Source organism: Mirounga angustirostris, unplaced genomic scaffold (genome assembly GCF_029215605.1).
Source record: "Mirounga angustirostris isolate CCGP_5_RB_7025 unplaced genomic scaffold, mMirAng1.0.hap1 SCAF_3, whole genome shotgun sequence".
In the NCBI taxonomy this organism is placed as follows: domain Eukaryota; kingdom Metazoa; phylum Chordata; class Mammalia; order Carnivora; family Phocidae; genus Mirounga; species Mirounga angustirostris.
This window is the reverse complement of record NW_026991711.1, coordinates 127,223,839-127,243,625: the sequence shown is the minus strand read 5'-3', so window position 1 is coordinate 127,243,625 and position 19,787 is coordinate 127,223,839. Positions and strand designations below refer to the sequence as shown.

The following is a 19,787-nucleotide window of genomic DNA, read 5'->3' as shown; positions in this document are numbered from 1 at the left end:
CATGGGATTTTTACCAGCCTTGAAAAAATTTTGTGGAACATCAGGAAGTTTTAAAAATCCCCCATAACTGAAAATATTAGAAAAGTTAAAATGAGCTTTTCATTCACCTTTAATTAACTGTATATTGAGGGTTCATTTGAACAGCCATTAGGATTATAAGTGTCCAAATGTGTACTATTAATGTCCATGCAAAACAAGGTGTGGAAAATTCTGATTAAATATATATATTTATATTTATTTTACCTGATTAAATATATATATATATTTTAAACTGGGCATTTAGAGAAAGGCTTAAGGGCCAGGTATATGTTCAGAACATATTTTTTTCATTGTTATGCTTCCATGCCAAGTATAGTGCTTGGTATAGAGTAGATATTTACTATGTATTTGCTAAAAGAATGAGAGCTACTTCTCCAAGCTGCAGGCCATGACCCCGATTCTGGGTGATGCTCCTGGGTCTTTGAAATCAAATCAACCCAATAAATAATGACTTCAGACACACAGTGAAAGGTGCTGTGTACCCTCAGAGCTTCAGAACTTGACAGACAAGAAGGCTGTGCAGAAAGTAGTGGAAATAATTACATCAGTAAACCAGTTGTGTCTTGGTTTGTACCTGTGTACTTGACACACTTACTCTTCACAACCAGATCTGCCAGGCCTGGTAAAATGCTAATATTTGACTGTTAAATGAGGAAGTTCCACGTCAGGTAGTTTAGCAGAGGAACCAAACCTGATGAAAAAAAGTACAATGAGTAGGAAGTAAGGAAGGCAACACAGCTGAGACCAACGGAAATGGGTGTCTTGGATGAATACTACTTCAACTTACCCCATTCTCCTCACTCTTTTCCATGTTCTTCTAGTCTATTTCTCTATAATCCCTCTCTTTTAACCCTGCTTTTAAAGTCCCTTTACTTTAGGCATACCCCAGATTCCAAAGCTGCTAACTTACATAGGACATTTAAACTTCTGGGCTAGTAAGAGATTCACTTACTAAATGTTAACTTCTATTGACTTTTACTTGAGTGATCTATGTAACTCACTTAAGAAAATTAAGAAAGTTAGTGAAGGGCTAACACCACAGGATAAGTCTTTAATCCAGATAAGTCCTTCAAGCCAACATGTGTGTACCTTCTCCCTGGGCCAGCAAAGGCTTCTCCATGAAACTCTGTGGTATCTCCAACTTGAGGCCATTCTTTCCAATGGGTGTCACATCTGATAGGATAAATGCTGGGAGATGACACTTAAGGACATTTGAGAAGAGAATAATGTTGAAAAACTTTCCCTAGTACCCTTTATGGTTTTGTAAACGATTCTAAGAATATTGGCATTCCAAGAACATGTTTATATTGATTTAGTAACTGCCTATTTCAAAAAGAATTTAAGACAACTCACAGTGAAAACTTAAGTGCAAGTAAGTCAAAACATTTAACACAAGTCAGAAACAGGAAACAAAATTTATCTTAAACTCTGTTGAGGCAATGGAACACAAAAGTTAGTGGTGAATTTTCTATTCACCAAAGAGATCAAGGAGAATACAATGGGTGTTGTATCTCTCAATTTCTAGCTAAAGAGAACTTACCAGTTCTTCAGGAACAATAAATATGTATGACAAAGTAAAGAAAAGAAAAAGGCAGAAGTAAACTATGTGACAGCTACAATGAATGGGATAATTTACGTACATTATTACATTTAATTGTGGGCACAGCCCTGTGAAGTAGATATTATTAATTATTTTTACAATTGAAGAAACTGAATCTCAAGAAAATTTAATTGAATTAACCAAAGTCACAACTAGTAAGTGTCAGAACTAGAACTTCAGTTCATGCCTATCTGATTCCATAGCTCATCTAACATACTCAGAGAAATGAGTAACCCCTACCTCTATCTCATCTGTACCTTCCAATTCAAAACATGCATACACACCCTTGTGCACATGCATGCACACACACACATGCACAATTTTTCCTTTAATAAGCAGGCTATACTCAGAAAGTATAACAGAGGAACTTCAGGAAAATGCCAGAAATAGCAGCTACAAGCTCAATAATCTCATTCCAATTATTATAGGGAAAGTGCAATTTCCCCATTTATGTGAAATATAAAATGTCTTTTTGTATGTTTTTATAGCCAAATCTTAAGAAAAAAATAGACATGTCTAACTTGTTACTTGGTGTAATGCTCTCTACATTTTTATCTGTATGGGGACATCTGAGAATTATGCTGAGACCACACAACAGTGGGCTTCAGGGAGGAAAAGTAAATCATATGCAGGAAGACCAGTAAACTGGGGTTTTTCCTACTATAGCACCCCCAAATAAAGTGACCCCATTGCAGAAAACAGTGTGCAAGCCTTGCTTAACTCCAGCCTAGCATCACTTGCCAAAGAATCCCATGTGATAGTCTAGACCAGTAGAAAGGGTCAGCGACCTACCAGAGGGCTGGCTCTATGGGAGGAGCTGAGTTGTGTACCACTGACAGAGTGGGGAAAGAGCCCCTAGCCCTCAAAAGCAGAAATGGGCAAAGACTAGGCAAGTTATCCTTTTGGCAAGGCCTTCAGTCCAAGCAGGAAATCTGGTAGGAGTCCAGTCACGTAGACAAAGTCTGAAAGATAGAGTTAAAGACAGAAGTTTCAGAAGAAGAGGAAGGCTCATTTCTTTTGGGTCTGAGCCAGGTAATATAGAAACTTCAGGATAGATGTCTGAGTTCCTACAGCTGTGTGGAGCTGGGTAAGTGGTGCCTAGAAATTGGCGCGCTATTTACTGGTAACTTACAACAAATTTTAAAATCAAAAAAGCTCTTATTCTCTGGCAAAGAAACACAGATAGATGAAGTGACTTGCGCAAGTGTCAACCTGTGGCAAATTCACGACCAGAACCCGTATTCTGTGGGTTTTCTTCTAAAATGCCCTTGACCCATTTCTGTGGATGACTCTGCAATGAAGGAAACAAGCTGGGAGTTGGTGGCTGTCATGTTTTCGGTCTCTCATTGATCCGTTTGTATGATACCACGCCCATCTGACCGGCTGCATCACACAGGGGTCCTACAGAAGCAATACGCCTTGGCTGCTTTAACATTTCAAATAGACATAAGTGTAAGTTAACTCAAATGTGGTCTAATTTGAAGTTCCTCCATGAACCATGTACATTTCAATTATCTGGACAAAAAATTCATGATGACTTTTAGCTGTATTGAATAGCAACAGCAAGGTTGACCCAAAATTTAGGAAATCCTAAAATTACATTATTAAACACTATGTAATGCCCCTCCCCTCTACTTCAAAGCACATTTAAATGGATTTATTTTTACTGACAGAGGAAAGTCAACATGAGAATTAAAATCTACATATGACACCCAAAGAAACTAAGACACACACAGAGAAGCAGGAGTTGAGTGTCTTTGGCCCATTGTATACTGGGAATTTTATAAAATAATATAGAATTGTATTCAGTTTAAATTGAGTGGCACTTGTCACAAACTATTATTTAATCTCTTCTATCAGATTTAAATCAGTCGCTGAATAGGTTGTCAAAACAGTAGTGCTATTAGAAGTTTAAGTTTGCATTGTAAACTTTGGCACAATTTCCATTTCTGAAAACATAGCTATACTTTTTAATTATGTTTGCTGTTCTCCTTCCCTTTCTCTATTTTCAGTGCTTGTCCAAATATTTAGTATTAATAGTGTGCATATGAAACATAAATATTCCACGTACCGTTCGCGAAGAGCACCCTCTGGTCTATGACATTTACAAATACCATGGCTATTTCACGATCATTATTTTTACTAATTCCAATTAAGAAGTATACCAGAGACAGCACTCCAAATTGACTTGAGATTCCTTCAAAAGGTTGTCTTTCTAGCTGTACCACCTTTCATTAGTTATGTCTTACTAATTGTCACATTTGCATTCTATATGTGCACAGTATGATGCTACCTCACATAATGCAGGGAATGAAAAGCAGTGTGAAACATAGGCATTACATTTTAATGAGACAGCATTTGTGCTGAGTCTGAATGCCTGCAGTTAATTCAGAGAACAAGCATTTGAGTTAAAATTCTGACACATTTCGCAAACCAAGTATTCATTGAGGTAGGCGAGGTAGAAAAATTGTAAGAACTCGTGTGACAGTAACTACACCCGCAGTTCTGTGAGCAAGAAATAGACTTTATTTCTCAGGTGGAGGGACCCTGTCCACTGGTAGTATGAAACTCTTTATTTTTTTTCCTCAGGTCCTAAAGGGTTTCCCAGAATGTTTACAAGCTGACATTTGTCTACATCTCAACCAGACTTTGCTGCAAAACTGCAAAGCCTTTCGGGGGGCAAGTAAAGGTTGCCTTAGAGCTTTGGCAATGAAGTTCAAGACGACCCATGCACCTCCAGGAGACACCCTGGTTCACTGTGGGGATGTCCTCACTGCACTTTATTTCTTATCCAGAGGATCCATTGAAATCCTCAAAGATGACATTGTGGTAGCTATTCTGGGTGAGTGTTTCAGAACTGGATGGTGACAAATTCAGGTATTAGCTGGTACGATGCGTAGTTTAAAACAATAGAAAACAGGACCGATCCATTTATTTGTGAGTACAAGACTGATAGGTCATTTTATTTTATCTTTTTATTATGTTATGTTAATCACCATACATTACATCATTAGCTTTTGATGTAGTGTTCCATGATTCATTGTTTGCCCGTAACACCCACTGCTCCATGCAGAACGTGCCTTCTTTAATACCCATCACCAGGCTAACCCATCCCCCCACCCCCTCCCCTCTAGAACCCTCAGTTTGTTTTTCAGAGTCCATAGTCTCTAATGGTTCATCTCCCCCTCCGATTTCCCCCCCTTCATTCTTCCCTTCCTGTTATCTTCTTCTTCTTTTTTTTTAACATATAATGTATTATTTGTTTCAGAGGTACTGATAGGTCATTTTAAAGCTTTATTTAAAATTCAATCCAAATCAAATTGACCTTGCAGACAGTGTGTTTTCATGACGGTCTCACTTTTTCTCTGATGTGTAAACACTTCCATGACTCTCTTTAGTTCTTGGCAGCTACTTAACGTTTGAGGCCAAATATATGAAAACAGTCAGCATTTTGCTTTTCATGTTGGAGAACCTTGGATTCATGGTGGATTCCTTAACACCTTAAATAAAATGTATACATTGTAAGATACTTGCTAGCATGAGCCAGTGCCCTGTCGTGAACTGTGTTTATGTGTTGATAAATTTCATCTATTCGCTCTGCACTTTTACCTGCTGTGTCCTATCAAATGGAATTATATGAGTCTTTACCTAAGTCATATAAAGAGCTATGAACTTATAGAGATAAAGGTGGTGAGGAGATTAAAATTACTAGTAAATTAAACTGGCTTGGGTGCAAAAGAAAGTCCATCTATCCAATCTGTCTGTTCAAAACCAAATTTAGTCAGTGTGAACTTGTAGGATTTCTTTGGAATATTAGAACAGTGGGAAAGAGGAAAGAAGCAGAGAGAAAGGAGACCAGTTTTTCTCCCCTACCATCTCGCGGGGAGGTTTAAGCCTCAGTCTCCCCAAGAGAACACCCACACCCAATATTTGTGAACATAGGCACTTCTTTGTTTTCCTGCGGATTAAACCCAGGTCCATTTAAATAATGAGCATGTAACTCAACAATTTCCTTTCATTAGATTCTTGACGTTAACATCCAAAAAAGGACAAGGATGTTGTCTGTTTTCTTTGCTGCCGTGTAAAACCAGAGTATGGCCTAGCACAGGATGAAGAAGTTTGAGTAATTCCTATATATTTTGATAATTTTGTTATATTGACAGTTTTCTTTAAACCCCAAATTGACAAGATGCACAATTTGGTTTACGATTCAATAATCAGGCAAAGAATAAAAACATAAATCAGGTAGCAGCTATATAATAAACTTGGACTTTCACCAAGTTTGGCCTCAACAGTTTGCTCTGTATGTTGCCAGGGAAGAAGCATGCTTCATTGCATTCCTGATCTTAGAATCAGCCTGCCTCAGCTTCTACAGGGAGGTAACAAGCCCTCTCGCCTTATAAAAAATTAATTTTAGAGTGTAGTTAAGCAGTACACACTGGCTGGCTTAGTCTTTGCTCATTTACAGTGGTGTAAACTAATTAAAATGCAAAGCTCATGCTGAATTTAGTTGAGAGCTTTTCTTTGATAATATCTATACCGAAGTATTAAAACTATAAAGAATTTCAAGATTCTTTTTTTCTGTCCCCATTTCCATGTAAATCTGCACCTAAAATCCTCACAAATTATGATTATTCATTCCATGTTTGAAGCGAGGTATTTATTTAAAACAAAGTTAATGTATTCTCTCCCATATCAATTTCTGTCATAGAGATATGATCTCTGATTTCTCCCCATTAAATTCACATTTAAAATAAGAACATTACAGATATTTTTGACCAATTGGAATTTTATTGTTTAAAAGTCTTTGATAGTTTCCATAGTCAGGTATATATAAACTTGTCTATCAAAAACTAACTTAACGAATCCAGAAAGTTGTTTTCTAAATCTGAAAAGAAGCTTCACGATATATGTAAGAAAGTACCATTTTACACTACCATTGACGATCTTTAAAAGTTATACGATCAATAATTTATCAGTTATTATTAAGCACGTATTCCATAATTTTTAAGTGCCTTGACATTCAGAGACAGAAAAATCTAAGTGCCTATGACATTCAGGTAAAACATTGGGAGGAGATTAAGCCTACCAAGTGTGAAAAGATTTTGACTGGAGTCAGAATGCAAGGGATTTAATCATGGCTACTCTCTCCTTCTCTTCACCCAACTAAGTAGGTGACCTTGACCTAATCAGTTTACCTCTTTAATCTTCTTTCATAGTCAAAATATTTAGATAATAAGTAGTAATTTCTTTATGAGGTTATTTTAGGGATTAAATGAGATAATTCACCTAAGCGTTTGACACAGTGCCTGGCACCTACTTAAATCTCAGTAAGCATTTGTTGTTGCTGTCATCATCCTCATTATTGAACAAAGCCTGGAAAAGCAGGTGGCCTGTGGCTAAGCAGAAGGGATGAGGAGGACCCCTCAAAAGCCAGATACTGAAATAATCCCAGGTTTGGCAAGAAAGCAAGAAGGACACACTTTTAGAATAAAGGCCATTTGGTAAAAAGGCAAGACTATAAATAAAACTAGATTTATTAAACAATTGGAAAATTTATCAAGGGCAAATCCAAAAGTCGTTACTAAAAGAAGCAAGGTATGTTCAAATTATACCTCTAGTCCTCTTAGTGTTGAAAGCGTTCCACTATACCCCTGTGCCTGGCATCACCCACCCCCTCCCCGAGACCATCCTGAGATAGAAAGTTTGTGAATCTGACTCACTGCCACCTTTTTCATATTCCTGGATTGACAAAATTAGACCACACCCACTATATGGCAAGACCCTTTGCTAGCCATATAGGGCAGAGTAGACTAAAGTCATGTTTGCTGCATTTCTAGAGACCTAGCCAAAGAATCAAAGCAGGGAAATAATAGGAATTATACCAGGACCAGTATGTTAAGAGGTAAAATTCCACTCAGCAAATAAACATGACTGAAGCAGTCAGTAGAAGGTACTGGAATTTTGCTGCCCAAGTGTCTGTTGGTCATGGGATCTTCCATTTGAAGTCTTTGGTCCAAGGACTGGTCAGTGGTTCCCTTGTACTTTTAGAAAGAAAACATTAGGGGCGCCTGGGTGGCTCAATCGTTTAAGTGTCTGCCTTCGGCTCAGGTCATGATCCCAGCGTCCTGGGATCGAGCCCCGCACCAGGCTCCCTGCTCCACGGGAAGCCTGCTTCTCCCTCTCCCACTCCCCCTGCTTGTGTTCCCTCTCTCTCTGTGTCTCTCTCTGTCAAATAAATAAATAAAATCTTTAAAAAAGAAAGAAAGAAAACATTAAGTTCAGACTCCTTTTACCTCTCTTTTTTTAGGAAAAAACGATATATTTGGAGAAATGGTTCATCTTTATGCTAAACCTGGAAAGTCTAATGCAGATGTGAGAGCTCTCACATACTGTGACTTGCATAAGATCCAGAGAGAAGACTTGTTAGAAGTTTTGGATATGTATCCCGAGTTTTCCGATCACTTTCTCACAAACCTAGAGTTGACTTTCAACCTAAGACATGAGACTGCAAAGGTATATGTTAATGGTTTGCTTATTTTTGTACTTATGACATTTTATTTTATTCTTGGATTGCCAAAATACTTCTGAAAGATCAAGCCAAACAGAGCAAAACTTTACCGATTCTGAATATTTGGAAGGAAAAGCCAACTTCATGTTGGAATTGCTAAGTTAGAGGGAAGGAATTCAGTCTAATTACTTTCAAATATACTGAATAACTTTAAGGAGGTCAATTAAATTTGACCTTTCAGGAACTCTTAGGTGACACACTGCATTTAAAATAGCCTTGGTTTATACTGAGTGTACCAGTTCTTTGTAAGAAATGGGTGATTCTAGGCTGTTGAAAGTCAACTAGAAGAGCTTATTTTACACAGGGGTTAAAATATTCTCCCAGCTATTATTTATACCACAAACTGGTTAGCAAGGTCTTTTCAATAATAATGAAAAAAATTAAACTCATTCAAGCTTAGGTCCGCATTTCACACAATTTCCAAATCACAGAAGTATAAATTAATCAGGCTTCAACCTGAGTCAAAATTAGTATAGCCCTTGCATCCCTCACTCTCTTCTACTATAAAAATGTGTCTTTATGACTTATCACTATTCTAGGAATACAGAATTGCAGCCTATAATTTACTGCTAGTTTATTCCTCCCCCTTTTCTCCCCAAACCCCATTATCCCAGCTCTGATTCTAAATAACTTTTTGCCAGAAACCAAATATTGGGCTTTTGACACTTCCAAGTTTTCTTTTTTAATGCTAACTAATAAGCTCTCTGGGAGAAAAAATCCTCAAGTCAATAGTTAGGTAAAAGGTAGTAGATTTAATTCTCCCAGAGTTACAGTCATTCCCAGCTACTGTGACTGAAGAGGTCTAACAAATACCACCTTCATCCACGTCATACATGTGAGAGGATGAAGCACTCAGGCTGCAACAAGGGTCCTCCCTCCAAAACACTCTGTTCAGGACTGAAAGAGGATAAACTTGTGGGGTCACCAGGGTCTCATTTAATAACCTGAAGCATCAGGTTATTAAATTATCAGCTCAGATAATTGCTTCTCTTCAAAATACTGAGAAGTTGAAAATTATCTAGATGATAAGAGGTTCAAGTTATCAAAATCATATGTTTTTTTATGAATTCAATACCTTATTAAAATCTCATTTTCATGTCACCAACCTCATTCCGATTTTGCCTTGAAAAACAAGATAACTTCTTTACATAAAAAGTTTAGACAGCGACCAAATAAAACAGGAGCTTCCATTGGTTTTATTTATTTCAGAGCTTCCATTTTTATTACAGAATGATAATATTTTCCAGAGGGTCTCTCTCTGTCAAATAAATAAATATTTCCAGAGGGGAAAGAAGGAGGAACTGGAATACAACAATAGCTCAAAATAATAAAATGCCTAAAGCATAGTGTTCATTGAATTTAACCTTGTATTTATTGTTGTGAAATTTGACTTTGCAATCATTACCATGTATTTAAACAGCACAGCTAGTTATAATTAACTTTTACTTTTTTCTCTGTAGTAATACAGATTCTGCAATTTTTTAATTATTATTTTTATTTTAACTTTACCAAGTTACATAAAATACATTCTACACGAAAGAATATGTTGTCTCTAAATGTTGACAACATTATCCCCAAACACTTCTGACAAATAACTTATACAACTATGATTTCCTCATCAGATGGTGAAACTACTAGAATTATTCTATCAGTCCATTTTATAATTTAGAGACAACCAGGAAGCCAAGTATTGTAGCTGTTTGCTTGCAATCTAATAATTAAGTCTCAAGTGGTTGAAATGATATGAAATTGTAAAGAATTTACTGACAATATATTATGTTCAAATTGAATAATATTCCATTTTATCTTCATGTCCATTAAAAAGGCTGATCTCTTACTACGATCACAGTCCGTGAATGATTCTGAAGGAGACAACTGTAAACTACGAAGAAGGAAATTCTCATTTGATAGTGAGGGAGACAAAGGTAATTCATTTTATTTCTAAAGTTTAAATGTACAGCATGTGGTTATTAGCTCTTCTTACTAAATGCTCATTTACTACTGATTTCAAGGGTGTTTCATTCAGATTTTAGAAAGGCAAATCTTTTGCTTTTTTCAGGAGCTAATGATAGGGTTACTGTTTGATAGCTCTCAAAGATGTCATTCAGCAAAGCCATCTGAGATCTACAGAGACATCACAGAGATATAGAGTAGGTTGGTTAAAAAAAGAAAAAGAGGGGGGAAAAGGAGGCCAATTAATAGCCATTGAATAGTACACTCTGAGTCCTGAACAGAGTGTTCTGGAGGGAGGACCCTTGTTGCAGCCTGAGTGCTTCATCCTCTCACATGTATGATGTGGATGAAGGTGATATTTGTTAGACCTCTTCATCCTCACACTCTCTGATGGACTTGCCACTCCTTGTCCTCTCTGGGTTTTTCTACCCCTCTAACTATTCTTTATGTTTTACTCATGTGTTCAATGAATATTTAACATTTCACATTTTTAAAGAACTACTCAATTTCTGAAAAACTAATTGTTTAAAACAGCCCCTAGCTTCCCTAGGAAGGGATGGCACACCCTTTGTAATTTTGAATAAAAATAGCGGATATGTACTAGAATAACCTCATACCTCAATGGAAACCCAGATGAAGGTACATTTAATTATGCTTGGGCAGACGAGAGAAGGTTTTCCTGAAGAAGTCTCCATTCTTGCCCCAGGCTGATCCAAAAAGTGTTCTAGTCTAAAATTTGGCTCTCAGCAGAACAAGTCCCCTTGTTTTCTTGAATACTCTTCTCTTGGCATCTGTGATACTGCACTCTTCCAATTTTCCTTCTAGTGCTCAGTAATTCCCTAAAGAGAATTATAGGATCATTATCTTCTAAACTAGTTATTAGTTATTAGAATTTCTCAAGGTGTGTCCCTAGGCCTCTTCTCTTCTCATTCTATACGAACATTTTCCTGGGTGATCTCATTTATATTAATTATATTCTCACATAAGAGATGTGAATATTTACATTTTAATCCCAGACCATCTGAGCTCCAATCTCATATATCCAACTGCCTATTAAACCATCACCTTGAAATCTCAAAGGCAGCTCAAAATCAAAATTTCCTAAATTGAACTCATGATGTTCCTCCGGAAACCAGTCTCTTCATCAGTTGCCATGTCTCTAAATGGAACCACCACCCAATCAATTGCACAAACCAGATATCTAGATAGATATCTATCTAGGAGGTGACCTTCTCTCAACTTATCCATCAACTCTGGCAACAGGTCTTGTTATTGCTGCTCCAGTACATCTTCATTTAGTCTTCAAACCAGGTCCCTTCTGGTTCACTTTTCTCCATCTTCTTAGCCACAATTCTGGGCCAAGCTACCCTAATCTGTCACCTGGAATACTGAAAGAGCATCTCAACTCACCTCCCCACATCCAACCTGCCCCTCTCTCATCTATTCCCTACACTGGACCACTGGTGATCTTTTTTTTTTTTTTTTTTTTTCTAAATGCAGTTATGTTTATGTCATGCACATATTTAAAGGACTTCCTCTCTAAGGACTTCCCCTTTCCTCAACAACCCTAGCCTGTCCTTCTCGAAGCAGCTCCTCTGTTTTGCAGCACTAATTCCAGTTGTACTTCTGTGTCTATTTGCATCATTATTTAATCAATGTTGTTTGCCCCTAGACTCTAAACTCCATTGAGATGGGAAATATTTAGTCACCTGTAACTTCAGTGCTTGTCTCATAGCAAGTATTCAGCAAATATTTGTTGAAAAAGTAAATCAATTAATGAAATAGAATTTGAGCATCTTCCTTTTGATTCTCTTCCTCCTTTTGCCTTCTTCATCCAAGTTCTCTCCTTGGCCTCTTTCACTCTGAATTCTCTCCCTAGGGCAGCTCATCTACTAGCTTCAGCTTACTCTACACTTCAAGTAAACTAAACTGCCCTCTATTCCATGTAAATCATTTCTGTATTTTTGCTTATATCATTCCTTTAATCAGAATTTACCTCCCTATCGTCAAATACAGGCACATGCAACCACACCACACCACTTTTTCATCAACCAAAATTACCTTTTTCTTGTCATGGTTAATCTCCAGTGATATATTCAACATAAACTCTTTTTTTAAGAAGTAATTGGCTTTGGAAGCAATTCATGAATTGGGAAGCGTCTTACCTAGCAAGTAGGGAGATGCTCCTCAATATGAACTCTTTTCTTGATTTCCTCAAATATATAGATTTTCTTTCTTTTATGAATTCCCATGTCACTTTCCTTTGGTGATACTGTCAAAATCTGCCCTGCACAGTGATTAATGTTTATTGTGCTTTTTCTCTATCAAACTGCAGATTCCTTTAACAAAGAATGGTTGATACATATTTGTTGAATTGGGCTAATTGTTGAGTCCTCTGGCTGATTACAGAACAATAAACTACTCAAATAGGTGATAATTTATTTCTGAGGTGTCTTTCATTATTCTCTTGGTAACTTTTTCTAAAATCAAAACCATTACTCTCAAGCTGTTCTTCGGTAGGCTTAATCAAAATCCCTTATCCTGAAGTTAATCTCTTATTTTTTTCTGGCTGGATATGAAGAACAACTTGAAAATGTTGTCTATACAATAATGTTCCCGGTACACCTGAAGATTTTTTTTTTTCATGAAAATAATGCTTTTAATTATTTTGAGTGAAAAACCTATTTTACCAAATTCAATATAAATCATGTTTCTTAGACAGCAGCTGTTTGCTGGACTTCAGGTAAATTTCCTTTCAATCTTGTTTAGTTTCCTCATTCTCAAGCTAAATAATCTAATGTTTTTTTCTCCTGATAAGGCCCTAAGAGCATATCACAATGTATACTGTGCTCATGCAACTAGACATTTCTATTGATTCTGGAAACTTCCTTTAATCACAGACTTAGTCTATGAGACTTATCTTATATAAAGTATAGGTATTTGCCTGCTTGCAGCTCTTTGAAGTTTCCTGGTGTGTCAATGAGTAAGCATGATTTGGGCAATGTGAAGACACAATTAACTCCAGTCATCCAGAACTTGAGAACCTATTCTAGTCTTCAGGACTCCATGGTGCTACAGCAAGTATAAAAATTTGCTGAAAACAATCTAGTCCCCATCGCCCCAGTTTAATGTTCTAAAGGCAGAACACTCACTCTATGCATATCTTGATGTAGAATGAATGTATAGGAGAAAAACACATACTTAAGTATAAAGAACAAAGAACTTTCAGAAAATTATTGATGTTAAATGCTATGGGGGTACATAAACTAAAAGCTGCTCATGCAGTGCATTGATTATTTTAATTAGTTTAATGCTCATGTGAAACAATATCTTGAAGGCAGACAACCAAGAGTGCTGATGACTGTGAATCACTTAGCAGAGGCATCAAGAACCAGACAGAACACATGACTGGCTTTGGAGACAGACAAAGGCTGAGTCCTGCACTGCCACTCACTACCTACTCAAGGCACCAGAACTCTTTAGGCTTCAATCCTTACGGCCCCCACCCCTTCCAATCACGCCAGCTACACGTCGTTAAGGAGCTTACATTCAAAAAGATACATTTAAAAAGAAAAGGTATATAGAATCTCTGGCAAGTTGACTTGAACCAAATAGAAGTTAATATTTTGGATCATTTATCTCTTATAATTAATTTGTTGATGAACGTGGCTTGTCCTCATGAGCTTCTCATTTCTTCTGATGAAATAAACCTACTTCTCAACAAGAGAAAGTTGTTAGTTTAGCTGTGAATTTGAGGACATCTTGTTGCTTGTTTGCTTTTTTTTTAATCTTCAAGTAGTTCTCTTTCCTTCTTCAAATTCTGGACTGGAGGTGCCCCAGAACTCCCCAACTTAACTAAGGTCATTGTAAAAAAGAGGTCCTACAGTTCCTGAGATGGAAGTAAAGTCATTGTTTCAGAAAGTGAAGAACAAAAATGATGCTTCAGTGACCTATTTAGTGGCCTTTGTTAAGGACTTGTTAAGATGATTGGCCCAAACAGAAGTAAATGAGGTATACTCATTTGAAACATGCTAAAAAAGTTGTCTCTCTTTAAATATCTTCAAAGTTGGATTGTGCTTACTTCAGAGTATGCCAATATGATTCATTGGGTGATAATAATAATTAAGATTTTATGTTGGGTATAGTTTATAAGATACATAATATATTAGTATAATAGCATGTATAATAACACATGAGATACGCACACATACACACACACACACATATTTTTTAACCGATAGTGTTTTTTGACCAAATATTTGGAATATTCTACGCAACTCTTTCTATGGACAGAAAACGCAATATCAAAGTAGCATAGTAGTCTGAAGGCTATTGAAGTAAGGAGTAAATATATACATTGTTAAACTTACTTTTATAGAATAAAAGTGGTTTAACTCTATTAATTTAAGCCTTAAACATGTTGGTATTATACTTTGGCATCTCTTAAGAACATCTTCTCGAATAACAAATAATACTTAGCTTTTAATATCCACTTTAGTGATACATAAATGTAATTTGCTTTATTTTAATTTTTAAGACAGTTTAAATGTTTTTATCTTGCATTTGTATAGAAAAATGACACTAGTCCCCTTTCAACATTCCTTGAAGCTAGAGAGGAACTAAGTAAGGTATTTGAAATCAATTGAAGAAATTTATTTTAGACCTCAATTTTTAATGAAATAACTTTTTTTGAAATGCATCTGGCCCTAAAATGCTCAGCTTATTTCAGTACTGTTACCAGTAGGAAATCCAAAACTCAAATGCTGACAGGGCAGGGCACATTCAGTGCCTCTTTTCAACCAAAATTTGGGTCTATCTGCTGGGTCTGATAAATAAAAATGGTAATTAATCTGAAATAAAAGCTCCATAAAAGGTGGAGTGAGCAAGCATTTGCTCCCAGATTGTTTGAAATAGAAGAATGTTATCATTCTTAAGATGGATGGGTCAACTACTCCATTGGGATACTCTTATCCTGTACTCTTGAATTCAGTCTGAACCCAGAGAGACACCCACAAGGTAAATCACAAATGCTTTAGAATTGTGAGGAGGTGAACTGTCAGCCTCCAGAAACAAGGGATTTGAAAAAAAAAAAAAAAAGGTTTTAATCATCTACATCAGAAAGCAAACTTGAGGTTTAATTAAACAGGCGAAAATTTGTCTTTGTAAAATGATGGTAACAGGAGTGATTAGACAATCTCACCTCGAGCAGAGGGGGAAATGTAAAACTCCCTGACCTTACTGTCCCCAGAATACTATTTCTACATAGAATAAGAATAACATTAAGAAAAAAATTCATATCAAGAAAAACCAGTGCCTCGTACTATATAATATCTATCAAATAATTCAGTTTAATTAGAAAAGGGCAGAAATGGAACAGGCCTTCAAAATCTAGAGGTACCTGGAGGCTAATTATAATGCATTTTAGCCTAATTTCATGTATTCCCTCAGCTAACCTCCAGCCTAACCCAGAGCAGTTTCCATTTTTAATCCACAAATCGATGGTCATTTCAATTTTCATTTTCTGTGATAGAATATGAAGCTTTGATTTATCTAATAAGGAATAGAAAAATGTGGCTGCAGGGAGGCTGCATTAAAGAAACTGTCCATGTGGCCTAGGTCCCAGGAAGCAGCAGGCTCATCCTCCAGTGGCAATGAACACAGAAGTAAATGTGGAGTAATTCTCCTTACGAATTGGAAAAGTTCAAGGAAATGAAACTCTTTCTTCTTCTCTCGTGATTCTGCTTTCACCTGGAGTTTTTATTCTAAGATTGAGAGACCATGTATATAAAGTAATTTGTTCCATTTTACAGTAGGACGAAATCATAATCCCTCATTCACCACATTTCATGAATATTTGTCCTGAGTTGAAATCAGCAAGTTATGATAATTCAACTTAAAAATATCTCTTAACTGATGAATTTGTCCCTCAGCATCCAAAATCAAGTCACACTTAGTAAACAAAGACTGAGGCCCAGGCAGTAGGTAGGACAGAACATTTTACTATGTGTGAGGATTGAAAAATCTACAGAGAACTCCTAAGACCTCTCAAGCCAAAAAGACAAAATGGTTGTGTAATTTGTGTTGTACATTCATTACAAAGATCCATGTTAGCATTCTCCGTACTTAGATCGGAGGCATAAGAAGTAATGATCAATTCAGTTTACATTTGAATATACTGGAGAAGACTCCATGCAAGTGGTTAAAAGGAAGGCATTCTCAGGAAGGTCAGAAGCCTGTGCTGATTCAAATCCCACTGGTGCCCAAACTACACAAAGGTGTACTCAGGAGCAACAAACTGATGCAATTCTCTAAGCAGGTGTGAGGACAAGTTAGAGAAGTGAAGCTTTTTTTTTTTTTTTACATTTACTAGCATAAAATTGGAAACAATTATTTTTTGAGGAATGAAATGTGTTTAGAAAATGGGGAATGTAGACCAAATTTTCAAGAGGGAAGAAGTTAAAACCAAAGAAAACAGAGGATGAGATGATAATAATGAACTCTAGAAGTTTAAGGAGGGCCGTGCCAGGGACACTGGAGAGAAAAGGAAATGCCAATCTGAAAATTTATAGCCAATTGGATTAGCGGTTAAGTGGGGAAATGTAAGTGACTCTGAGCAACCAATGGTGTCCACAGTGCTTGAAACTGGGAGGGGCACCTGGGTGGCTCTGGTGGTTAAGCAACCATCTGACTCTTGGTTTCAGCTCAGGTCATGATCTTTCAGGGTCGTGAGATCCAGCCCTGCCTCGGGCGCGTGCTCTCTGTCTCTCAAAAAAAGGAAAGGAAGGAAGGAACGAACAAACGAATGGAAGAACGAACAAACTGGAAAAGTCTGTGATTTTCTCAGCAATGATAAAATCGCTGAGCAAGTGTGAAATCTTAAAGAAAATAAATTAAGCAATCAGTTTTTGCTGCATTTAACTTTAATTGACAGGACATAAACGAACTCTTTAATAACAATTTCATATAAGTTTGATTTTTTTAAAAGTTTTATTTATTCATTTGAGAGAGAGAGCGCGTGCACGGACGCACAGACACAAGCAGAGGGAGGGGCGGGGGAGAGAGAGAGAATCTGAAGCAAACCCCATTGAACTCGTAGCCCCATGCAGAGCTTGATCTCACAGCCCTGAGACCATGACTTGAGCCAAAATCAAGAGTTGGACACTTAACCCATTGAGCCACCCAGGCGCCCCATAAAGTTGATTTTTAAACTCTATTCATTTTTGCCTTGGGCTGTTTTCTGGCTTCTCATATTTTAAATTATGATACATATTTTTTAAATAAGTATTTTAAAAAATAATTGGAAGTTTCTCTGGAGTGGCCTAAGTCAGTTCATTTGGCCTTCTATAAATAATAGACTAAGCACAACCAGGCATAGAGTAGATGGGGACACTATCTTAACCATTTCTCTAGAAAATACTACACCTTCTGGAGTTGTGTTGGTTAGCTATTAGCAGTAACCAGATGGAGAATTATACTGTCTCCCCAGGACACTAATGGAAATAAGTTCTGAGATTTGTCTTTTGGAGTTTTTCCTGCTGAAATATGTTCTAACGCAACTTTCAGGGCTAAAATTGTCCTGACATTTCAGTATAAAACAGCCAATATGCACTATTGGCTTTAATGTAACTAGGTAAACCCACCTTAATTACTGTATTTAAGCTTTATATTCTTTGCAGTATGCTACACTACCAAAATGCCTGGAATGTCAAGGCCATGACATACACTGAACTAAGGCTGAAATTCATCCCGTCAGCCTTTACTACAAGGAGGCTTCTGGTTTTGACCTTCACAACATGTGAATGCCTGCCACACAAGAGGGCATGAGGCTAAAAACAAACAGACGGCATGGTCGTGCTATTTTAGAATTGGGACACATTCTTCCCCCTTTTTTCATTTCCTTAAAGAGATAGTAGACCAGAGATTTTAAGAATACAGATGACTGTTGAGCATGTATAAATAAGATTATAAGTTACAGGTTGTTTTTTTTTTCCTGAGACGTAAACAAACAATGTATTTCATTAAGATAATCTAATGTCCTTTGAATTAAGAAAAAAAATTCTCCATAAGTAGCTACATTCTCAATGGGAAAAAGAGAATGAACAACTTTCCTGGTGGTTTTAAATAAAATTATTTTTTTTAAGATTTTATTTATTTATTTGGGGGGGGCAGGGGCAGAGGGAGAGGAAGAGAATTCCTGCTGTGGGGCTCCATCCCAGGACCCTAAGATCATGACCTGAGCCAAAACCAAGCGTTGGACTTTCAACCAACTGAGCCACCCAGGCTCCCCTAAAGAAAATTCTATGTTACAGTTATTTAAAGAACACAACTATTAAAAGTGTAGTTTATATATAGTTAGGTAGCATAATATGCATAGAGTCTCACATTTGATTATCTCCTATAAAATAATTTTTTTGATAGATTTTGGCAAAGGGAACAGTACAAATGGTCCTGAAGACTCTGTAGATACCATAAGACATTATCACAGTTCCAAGAAGCACTTTGAAGAGAAAAAAAGCAGATCTTCATCTTTCATCTCCTCCATTGATGATGAACAAAAGCCTCTCTTCTCAGGAATAGTAGATTCTCCTGCAGGAATGGGGAAAGCAGCTGGACTCAATTTTGAAGGAACAGTGCCCACCTCAGGAAGAATTCACATAGATAAGAGAAGTCACTCTTGCAAAGGTAATCAAGTTTCTCAGGAATCAGATTGTCTCCCTTTGGTGCTAATTGTAAAATGGCGACTTTTCACAAATGAAGAACTGTATTCACACATGCTAATTTAATCTTTTTACAATTTCCTGAAATATTTGCAGAGTTCAGATCTCAGATCATCTACAAAGCATTTGTGCAAATCTGGAATAGTGTTAATTATTCCTAAACATTGATAACATAAGAGGTTTTTGTGGTAGTGAGATTTAGCAAAACGCCACATAGAACATTGTGGGAAGGCCTATTGTAGTGATTCCGACAGGAAGCGGGGATTAATGAGTATTTTAAGAGAGCTAATCTGTTGCTTCTTATATGTACCCTCTGTACTCACTTCTCACCTCCAACCCAGTCATTTTCTAGCATGAAAGGCCAATGCAGTAATGCTACAATAAACACCAAAAAGAATTTCAGTTTACTGGGAATTATGAACAAATGGGGAGAAACGACCCTACATAAATTATGCTCTTTATCCAACTCATTTAAACACCCTTGTTTAACATCTCTATGAGAAGGAATACCCAAATATATGGGTTTTATTGTAGAAAAGATGCATGAGATGGATGATCATGTTTGATTAATGTATGCAAATTTGGTCTAATGGATGGGAAATAGGAAAAGTTAAGAACTATCACATGGAGGAACAATTAACTTAGCATAACAGATCTACAGATCTCGTTAAATCTAACTGGTAGGTGGGGGCAAGAACAGGTGTGGGTCAGACTGCTTGGGTTCCAACCCCAGCTCCATTTATTTCTTTGCTTTGCTCACTTGCTCCCTTTATGTCTTTGAATAAGTAACTTTACAAACCCCACTAAGGCTCGGCTTGCTCATCTTTCAAATAGAATAATATTTTCTAACCAACTAAATGATTGTACTTATTGAACAAGATAACATGCATAAATTACTTTCTCTGAA

General features: G+C 36.8%; 1 protein-coding gene across 2 annotated transcripts in view; it reads left to right on the top strand.

The window, feature by feature from the left end:
- The window catches only part of KCNH7 (potassium voltage-gated channel subfamily H member 7), a 474,108-nt gene that overhangs the window by 442,284 nt on the left and 12,037 nt on the right, over positions 1 to 19,787 (top strand). Inside the window, exons 10-13 of one of the 2 annotated variants that reach the window (XM_045867425.2) lie at positions 4,229 to 4,481; positions 7,950 to 8,155; positions 10,036 to 10,135; positions 18,582 to 18,845. In XM_045867425.2, the coding sequence (XP_045723381.1) occupies positions 4,229 to 4,481; positions 7,950 to 8,155; positions 10,036 to 10,135; positions 18,582 to 18,845 (823 nt within the window). The remainder of the gene's footprint in view (positions 1 to 4,228; positions 4,482 to 7,949; positions 8,156 to 10,035; positions 10,136 to 18,581; positions 18,846 to 19,787) is intronic. The other variant, XM_045867426.2, reaches the window with a different exon arrangement.